Here is an 8768-nt window from a genome sequence, read left to right as displayed (position 1 = left end):
CCTCCTGTCTTTTTTATTTTCTTCCTCTTTAAGACCCAAGATCTTCTTGTTACCAAAACCTGGGAACAAAACTTTCTGGTCACCAAAGATTTACTGGTTTGACAGTTAGAGCTTGGGAGAAGATCCAGGCTGGGGCTGAGGAAATTGTCAAGAAATCCAACACTGATCCTAGCTTGAAGACACTACTGTTGTTTCTGGGAATTGCTGCTGAAGCTTGGTGAAGTTATTGTGATTCTTGGATATCCAAATACCGAGAAAAGAAAAAATGGGAAGACGAAAAGAAAATATTCTTGGAAATTGTTTTTTGATTTTTTTCTAATTTTTCAAAAAAATAGGGGGTCAAAATTAAATTATAATAATATGACCGCAGAAACCGTCTCAACGTTGTATAAAAAACCCGAAAGGATCAATCACTATTAAAAACAAATGGATTAATCATCATATACAGCCAAATGGATCTATCATATATACATGCTGTTGCAGTAAGGAGAAAAAAAATGCTAATCTTAATGAACACATGTACAAGCTGTTGCTGAAATGACCATGAATGCCAATCTTTGATCTGGAAAAATTGGTGTTTTGCACCATGAGATAAAATTACTTTTTAATGACCAAGGAGGAGGAATCTATCAAAATTTCTGGATGCAAAAAAACATGCTGATGCAGAAACCAAAATACCCTGCACAATCATCTAGAAATAACAGCAGAAGCTCAAATGCCACCATGTCAGATCCTTCCCTGCTATGATTATCTATCCATTTTTAGTCCTTGCAGTTAGTCGTTGAGATCCATGCTGGCCCTGGATCATGTAGCATGTATAAATTGCCTGGACAGGAAAGTCTTGCAACGCATGCTAACTAAAAACTCAACATCCATTTGAAGCAAATAACTAAGACTAGCTATAACATGTTCAGAATATATCCACAGAACATCATCACATATAATTCAGTATGTGTTAGAAGATACACTATCATGCTTACAAACACAGAAAACATGATTGGCACTCGTCAGTCAACATAAAAGTATATAGAAGATAAAAGCTCATCAATTTGGTTTTCTGGGAAGACTTTTGGTGTAAGATGCAGTACATCAGCTGTCCATCCGGAAGTTTTAAGAAAAGGGGTGGAAATAATTGCATGGGACAAAGATAGGAGCAAAACTGACACCCCGTGTTTTTATTGAGAATGGATCACCAGATTGGTTTGATTTGGAGAAAGCAGTGTTGGTTTGGCAGCACCTCTTTCTTTTTGTTTGCTGGTTATCTTTATTTGTTCTTTTTCAAGCCAGCCTTGGTGGGAAATTCTTTTGGCTGTATCTGGATTTGCTGCAGCTATGTTTTTCCAACTCCTTAATCTATGAGTAAGCCTCTTGTGGTTGGATTTGCTAAGTCCTAAGCAGATTAGTTGGCCTCTAAGCTGTTCCTAGGAACATTCTAGGCAACAATTTCCAAAGAGACACTGGATGCAGCGAAGATCCCAACCAGGACAAAGTTCTTTGGATGCCACAACAACATTTTCACGAAAACTCCTTCAATATATTACGTTGATCATTTTCTCTTAATGCATGTAGCTAATGTAGCTAGTGATTCTTTTTTTTTCTTTTTAAACTTCACTAGAAAATGAAAGCAGAGCCACTATGCCATAGTTAAAACCTTCCATTGTAGGTGTAAAGGGATTCAAATATAGGTCGATAATGACACCACTCACATGGAATATTTTGATTGCTTATCATATAGAAGTTTCATGATTCCGTAATTCTTGTCTGTCCCAAGAATTTTGATATCATGTCTCTATAAAAGGGTGTCCCACGTATTAGCAACAAACATAGCTATTCATGCAAATTCAGGCTCTTTTTCATTCTCGTAAACATATGTACAAGCTATGTTTCCCATTGTAGATGATGTTTGTTTTAAATATATAATGACACTGCATCTGATTCACACCATTGAAACTTGATAAATTTCATGCACCTTTAACACAGCAATCATGAAATGGTGTGGATATCTTGAATTCTTTCATGATCGCCAATCTGATAAAAGACAATAAAAAGACCTGAATTCATGTATTTCAATGAGGATTTACTCTGCGCATGTAAGCTCACGAATTTCTTTGACTGCTCTACTAATACTGTGCAATGCCATTTTCTTCACCTGGTTTTTGCAACAAAAGTAAAGCCATATTCATTACATGGACAAGTGTGGAGAAGAAACACGTCAACCTTCATGTGTAATTTACCTCTAAACTGTCTACTTTGGCTTTATGGTTCTCTGGAAGTTGTCGTAACTCATCAATCAGCTGGATGCATTCAGTAACATTTTCTGGTGAGAGGAAGTCCAAAACCACACTGACGCATGACTGCAATTAACATGGAAAGTCAAATGAATAAAATTAGTTAGCAATATTGCAAATGGAGTTTATGCAGATCCTGAGAAACAGAATCATAAATTTTTCACAATAAATCAATTTGAAAATGACAAAATCAAGCATGTTACAAGCTCTTTATCTCCCTTTCTCCTTTCCAGATTCCTAGTAAACAATGTCAGCTTAAAAGAATGTGGGAAAATTGGTAGAAGGTTGATGAGAAAGAAACCTTTAGGAAACTTTGACAAATATATTTGGAACTTTGGTAAAAAGAGCTTTAGATAGAGACGATTACAATGAATAAAAAAGCCAACAATGAGTTATCAAAGGATTCAAGAAAATCAGGGCAATGATTAAACAACATTTCTGAAAACTAATTCAATAGTGTTGCACATGTTACCTTAAGATTCCTAATTTGGTAAGGGCATCCAGCAGGAATAATCACTGCTTCTCCAACATGTTGCTCAAAACTCCAGGGTTCAATTTCTGGAAGCATCAGGCAAGGTGGAAATTTAAACATAGATGCAAATTAGTCATGGTTTAATAAAAAAGGGACAATAGATGGGTTACTTACTGAATTCCTCCTTAAGTCTCATTTTATGAGATGCATCAAGAAAGAAATTCTGATCAAGTATTGGATGAACCATCTGCAAGACAGAGACTAGTCAGCAATCGACTCCGACTTGCTAATAGAGGCTGAAATCTTATTCCGAACTTACATGCTTTTGTAAGCCATATGTGTAAGTGAACTCATTAAAGTGCCTTCTAAGGTATTCTGCAAGCTTGGGAACATCCTGTCTACGAAAGACATCCCATTGGGCACCACAAGACTCAGAGAGTTTTTTCATTCTGAAATTATTGGAGCTCTCGGAGTGCTTCCCATAAAACTTAAGATTATCTGATGTCCTTGAACTTTTAACAGGTCCAAAGAAAAATTTTGATACTTCAGTATCAGTATCAGTGTCAGAATCAGAATCTGAATCCCCATCATGAAACATTTCTCGATCTTTCAGACTCGAAGCATGAGCTTCATGTGTTGCAGCAGAGAACCAAGATATTCTAGCAACTTTCTTGTTTACTTGCATATCTTCTTTGAACATATCATGCAATTCCACTTCAATATTTTCCTCATTTAAAGTTGCTTCACTGCTCTCTTTATTCTGTTCCTTGTGCTTCGTCATCAACTTTCTTATGTAATTAAGCTGTTTTGTAGATACAGGGACATCAGTTGTATGTGCCAAAATATTAACCTGAAATTAGAAAGACAAAATGAATGGTGAAGACCTTCATGTCTTTTCAGAAACTCTCCAGAACAAGAGTATGCAGAAACCATTACAAAACATGCTAAATTGTGGGGCGAGAAGCAAGGGGCTGTGACAGCTAAAGGTTCAAGAGGTGCTAAATGAGAAGGAAGAATGCAAGTCACCGCATGTACCAATTCCAGAATAAAACTAATTACAGTAATCTTGGTCTTTCCTTGGCTAACCCACCTAGATGATAATACCAATAATTGACAGTGCTTCTCGAACTAAATATGAGCATAGGTGTTTTATTTTATTTTTGAAAAAAAGTTTACAAATAGGCATCAATGAGAAAAACACGCAATGCTAACATATTACTTGAACACTGTGACATACACACATTGCATAAAGAAGAATTCACGGAGATGGTTCATTTCAGATTTGGAAGCGTAACAGTTTCTGATGTTTGCTTCTCAATTTGTTGCATGCATTCTAAAATGATTTGAGCAGCAATTCTGTACTGTGCATACATCTTGCACATGTCGTGCCAATCAAGAAAAAAAATAGGAAAAGAAAATCACAAAGTAAATTGAAATTCAAGTTTATGGAAAAATCTAAAGAATAGAACTAGACATACCACATCATATGAATTATAACGCAATTTTGTCACAGAATCGGCCTGTGCAAGACTCTCACCACTTCCATATGATATATAGAGACAAGGACCCAGATCAGGCTTCAAGGTTTCCTGCGGCAACTCTGCAGCAATGTTTAGAACACCAGAGATGGGGTCCATGTATTCTGGAAGTGGTAGAGCCTGAAGGATGTCAGTGTAATGGGCAGGAAAATGTTCTTGGAATAAATTAGAAGAAAGCCAACCCTTCAATTTTAGCTTCTCATGCCATATGTTGCCATTTGTCAGACCCTTAAAAGACCCCATAAACATCTGTTTTACACCAATTTCTACCTGTCATACCATAGAAAAATAGTTGAGAAATAGAGTTGTGGTCTTGACTCAAAAAAAGGAGCAAAACACAGCAGGAAATCAGAATTGCAAATGCTCGCAATTGTGAAGAAGGAAAAAAGAGAAAGAAGAAAAGAAGATTAATGGAAAACACTCAGCTGTTCCCAGAAACATAGATCATATTTAGGTGAATGCAGTGCCGAGCTTAGAGTTCAAATCAGTTTCACTTTATTTCATGAAGTAAATAGAATGTACATGAACATTTTCCATTATTAGCAGTGTTTCAATCACAGTCAAATCAAGAGGAAGAACATTGGCATTTTGCAACTAGAAAAAGAAAATGTCCGTAAGGAGGATAAAGTAAAAGAGAAAGGTTTAATAACACCCAAAAAAAAAGAGGCTTGGATGCTAAATTCTGCTTGTTTGGAGTGGTTAGAAGCCAAACTCAAGAGAAAGCTAAAATACTCCGAGAAATATCCGAGATTCTGTAGCATCATCTAGGAATCTTCCATGGATAGAAGCTACATTTCTTAAGGTCCTGGCATCAAACTTTGGAAAATCAGAGAATTGGACAAGGGACCTTCCAACCACAAACAATGGATTGCTGTTTTCAACAAATATCATACCAGCACATTTCTATTCCTCTTAATTTTTTTACAACTCACAAACATATAGCACAGAGATTTCTTTTCATATCTGCATGTACATAACATTAAACACCCCAAATTCATAATTTAGCCAATTTTCAATTTTCAATTCCCACTCCAGAAAAATCAACAGGTAATGACCAAGTAATGTAGATGAGACTACTTCATCTTCTAATAACTCATATGTTCACCAGAAGTAGAAGAGTGCCTTGATATCATTTTAAAATATGCTGGTTTCATGGTACAAAATATTGACAATATCTAATAATCGACATTTAAGAAGGAAACATAAAAGGCACTTGAACAATCAAACTGCATATTGACACAGCACAGGGCTGAGAGAAAACACCAACCTCAAACCAGTCCAAACAATCTGTAGCTTGCCCATTTTGAGATCTGGCAGCATTATTCTTAAGATAATTGCAGAACATGACCATTGGATCCCAGCTCACATCAGATGTACTCTGAAGCACATTACGAACAATTACAGGTTGACCTCTGCCCCAGTGCTTCTGAAAGTGTTCAAGGTTATCACCACGAATATCCATAATGGTTGGATAATATAAAAGGTTATCGCTAGAATCTTCTCTTGCAGCTGCTTCTTGCAACTGCTCAATCCCATTTGTTTCACAATCCAACCCAACACATAATGAACAACTTGAGCAAACATCCAAGGTTTCTGGCAACTCGTAGCAGCCAACTAATTCTTCTGCACTCACTTCCAGCTCTTTGGTCCAACTTAAGGGGAATATGCAACTTAAATCAAGAAGGCTACCACCACAACCACCAAACTCTCTAGGGGGACAAGGTATACTTCCATTACAATGCGCAGCACCCTGACATGGTGAGAATGTAGAACCAAGAAATCTGCTGCCATAACTCAGCTTTGTGGCACAAAGTGATTTCATTTCTGAAAGTTGCTTGCCAGATATACAAGCTTTCCTTCCATTTGGGCATTTGCATAAAAGACCTTTAACACTTCCATGTAAGCTCCCATGAAAAATATCCTGACAACAACTTAAGCAAAGGCTATAGGAACAATCAGGGCAGGTCCTATGGAAATCCACTATGGAAGCCTTGCAATTATTGCTGATCCGGAAGTCAAATCACGCACCAGAGAGCAACAAAACAAATTTAAATAAGCTATGTTAAATAGTGGTAAATCATCATAACTTTTTCAGAGTCAGATTATATACCAACAACATTGCTTATTGCAGCTGATTTCAGCCTGCTGGATTTGAACTTCTGTGGGCTTCAGGCCTATTGCAGAGTGAGGGATATTAGAAAATGAACTTATATTGATATTGTACAATAAGCTATCATAACTGCAAGTTAATTGCAGAATGCCAACAAGCGTAACTGTGATGACTACCTTTTATTTTTGCTTCTATTTCTATCTCAATGCTCTGATCTTGATTTATTTGTTTCAGTATAGGAAGAAGCATACAGATTAAATAATGAAAATGCAGAACCTTGTCAACTTTACTTCTCTCCTTGGACAGGTCCTGAAACATAGTTTTTGCATATATTTAGAGACAACATGGTTCAGTAAGAAATATGAAAGCACTAGTTCGCTTGGCAAAATTAGAAGTCAGACCTTACATTCAATGTCCCTACATTGAATTGCTGAGCAGGCCTTACAGCTGCAAGTTCTACGACACACTGGACATTTCATCCTAACATCTTCTTGTGTCTCTAAATACCTAAATTCATTTCAAAAATAAAGAATCAAAAGTCAGAGTTTAATCCTAAAGACGGAGCACTAAGCTGAAATCAGAGAGACATGATGTGTGCTTATAGTTACTGTTTTGAGCACAAGCCAGAGATATATCTAGAAAACAGCTGGCCTACAGGATACAATTATTAATTAACAATCCACATATTATAATGAATGTTCTATACAAAAATGACAACTTTTATCACACAAGCTCCAAAGGGATAAGCCATCAGACACCCAACAAAGAATACAAGCCAATTTAAACAAATTAACATGGAGAAAACAACATACTGCTCTTTGATGCAACACAAGCAATAAAACTCTTTTCGACAACTCAAACACCTAATCAATGTCCTTGATCCACTCCTACACCAATGGCACTTCCTCTTCCCCTTCCTCAATCTCACTGCATCCCTCTTATTTGGCAAAACCTACAAAGACCAATCAATCGAAAACTCAAACACAAAACTTTCAAAACACAACTCGAATAGCAAACAAACAACAAAACCAACCTGTAATTTCCCAACTGGCATTGGCTCAATATTTTTAGACCTAAAACATCTTCTAGCAGTATTAACCCCATTGAAACCACCCCCTCCAACCTTAACGTCAACATGTGAACCAGAACAAGAACCCACATTGCCATTCCCAAAATTCTTGGCAGGTGATATTGCCATGAACCCATTTGGCAAATCTCTCATTAACTCTTCCCCTTCACCTTCTTCTTCACTATCACTGCCACTACAATCATTCACATTATCATTACCTTCACCATTATTAACACTCTCTTTCTCTGAAAACCCTTTCGTTTTCTTATTCTTTCTCTTCTCCATTTCTCTCTGTAAAACCATCCTTATCAAATCCAGCTGTAAATCTCCCCTCTTCAATTTCTTTCCTTTCTTCTTAAATTTCCCTAATTTGCCCTCTTTCAAAGAAACCCTACTTAGGGCTTCAAAATTAGAACTTGATGCTGATGATTTCTTGCTCTTCTTTCTCTGCAACTTCAAAGTCTCGGGCACTTTCCTCCTATACTGCCTATGGCGGCCCTGAAGGTGATGAATTTCACAGAGCTTCTTATCCTCCATCACCCGCCGGTTGCACCGCCATTGCCGGCCGTCTGTCCTCTTGCACCGGAGATGGTCCGGTAGCGGCTCCATTAAAAGAGAAAGTTTGGAAATTTTCCCGGAAAATCCTGATTTTCTCGGGAAAGTGACAGAAAGTTTGGATTTATTAGATAGAGTGAAGTGAGGGAATGAGAGTGAGAAGGGATTTTTTATCATGGGAGTGTGGGAGTGGCAAGTGGTGTAATTATGAAGAAAAGGATAGGAGGATTTTGGGATAAGGAAAAGGAAATCTTGAATTATGGTCACAAGAAAGAGAGAGATTGACAAGTAATGGACTCTGATAAATAGGTGTTGTCTTTTTGAACTGATTGTATTTATGTAAAACAATCTTTTCAAGGTGTTTTTTTTTTTCCTTACAACATAGGATATCTGCAGTGACTTTCTGTTTCTGTACTTGTTTCCTGCTTTTATTGTAGCGTTTCCCTATTTGTTTGCATGAAATTTTAGTTCATGGGATCTGGTTTTAGTCTATTTGTGCTATCTGAGGTTTCTTCAAGATTTTATCTTTGATGTAAGAATTGAGTGCGAGTTGCTAATGTTTCAGAATTTAACAGTTTCAGGATTCAGGTTTCTGTCATTGTGCAATGACATATAATTACGTGGGATTTAGTGATTTGATCTTAGTGTATAGTTGGATTCTGTGATTTGATCTTAGTTTATGCTTGTTCCTTTGAATATTTTTCGGAATTTGGCAATTTCAGAGTGGTTGGTTGGG

General features: G+C 36.9%; 1 protein-coding gene across 6 annotated transcripts; it reads right to left on the bottom strand.

Moving 5' to 3' along the window:
• Positions 1 to 384: 384 nt before the first annotated feature.
• Positions 385 to 8566, bottom strand: LOC7494328 (lysine-specific demethylase JMJ28). 6 transcript variants are annotated; one of them, XR_002981579.2, is made up of 13 exons: positions 7442 to 8555; positions 7221 to 7360; positions 6810 to 6915; positions 6585 to 6717; positions 6409 to 6472; positions 5566 to 6301; positions 4239 to 4568; positions 3080 to 3610; positions 2935 to 3007; positions 2761 to 2846; positions 2235 to 2354; positions 1970 to 2149; positions 385 to 799 (listed from the first exon to the last, which is right to left on the bottom strand). XR_002981579.2 is itself a non-coding variant. In XM_052452513.1 (13 exons), exons 1-12 carry the CDS (start codon positions 8207 to 8209, stop codon positions 2078 to 2080), a joined length of 3159 nt encoding a protein of 1052 aa, XP_052308473.1. In that variant the 5' UTR covers positions 8210 to 8556; the 3' UTR covers positions 385 to 826; positions 2052 to 2077. The 6 variants fall into 6 exon arrangements, 5 of the variants coding, with proteins under 5 accessions (XP_052308473.1, XP_024455959.2, XP_024455960.2 ...); XM_052452513.1 differs by having other exon boundaries at positions 385 to 826; positions 2052 to 2149; positions 7442 to 8556; XM_024600191.2 differs by having other exon boundaries at positions 2082 to 2149; positions 7442 to 8556.
• Positions 8567 to 8768: the final 202 nt, after the last annotated feature.

This window comes from Populus trichocarpa, chromosome 4 (assembly GCF_000002775.5).
Source record: "Populus trichocarpa isolate Nisqually-1 chromosome 4, P.trichocarpa_v4.1, whole genome shotgun sequence".
NCBI lineage: Eukaryota > Viridiplantae > Streptophyta > Magnoliopsida > Malpighiales > Salicaceae > Populus > Populus trichocarpa.
Note: the sequence above shows the minus strand (reverse complement) of the source record. Positions and strands in the feature narration are given on the sequence as shown.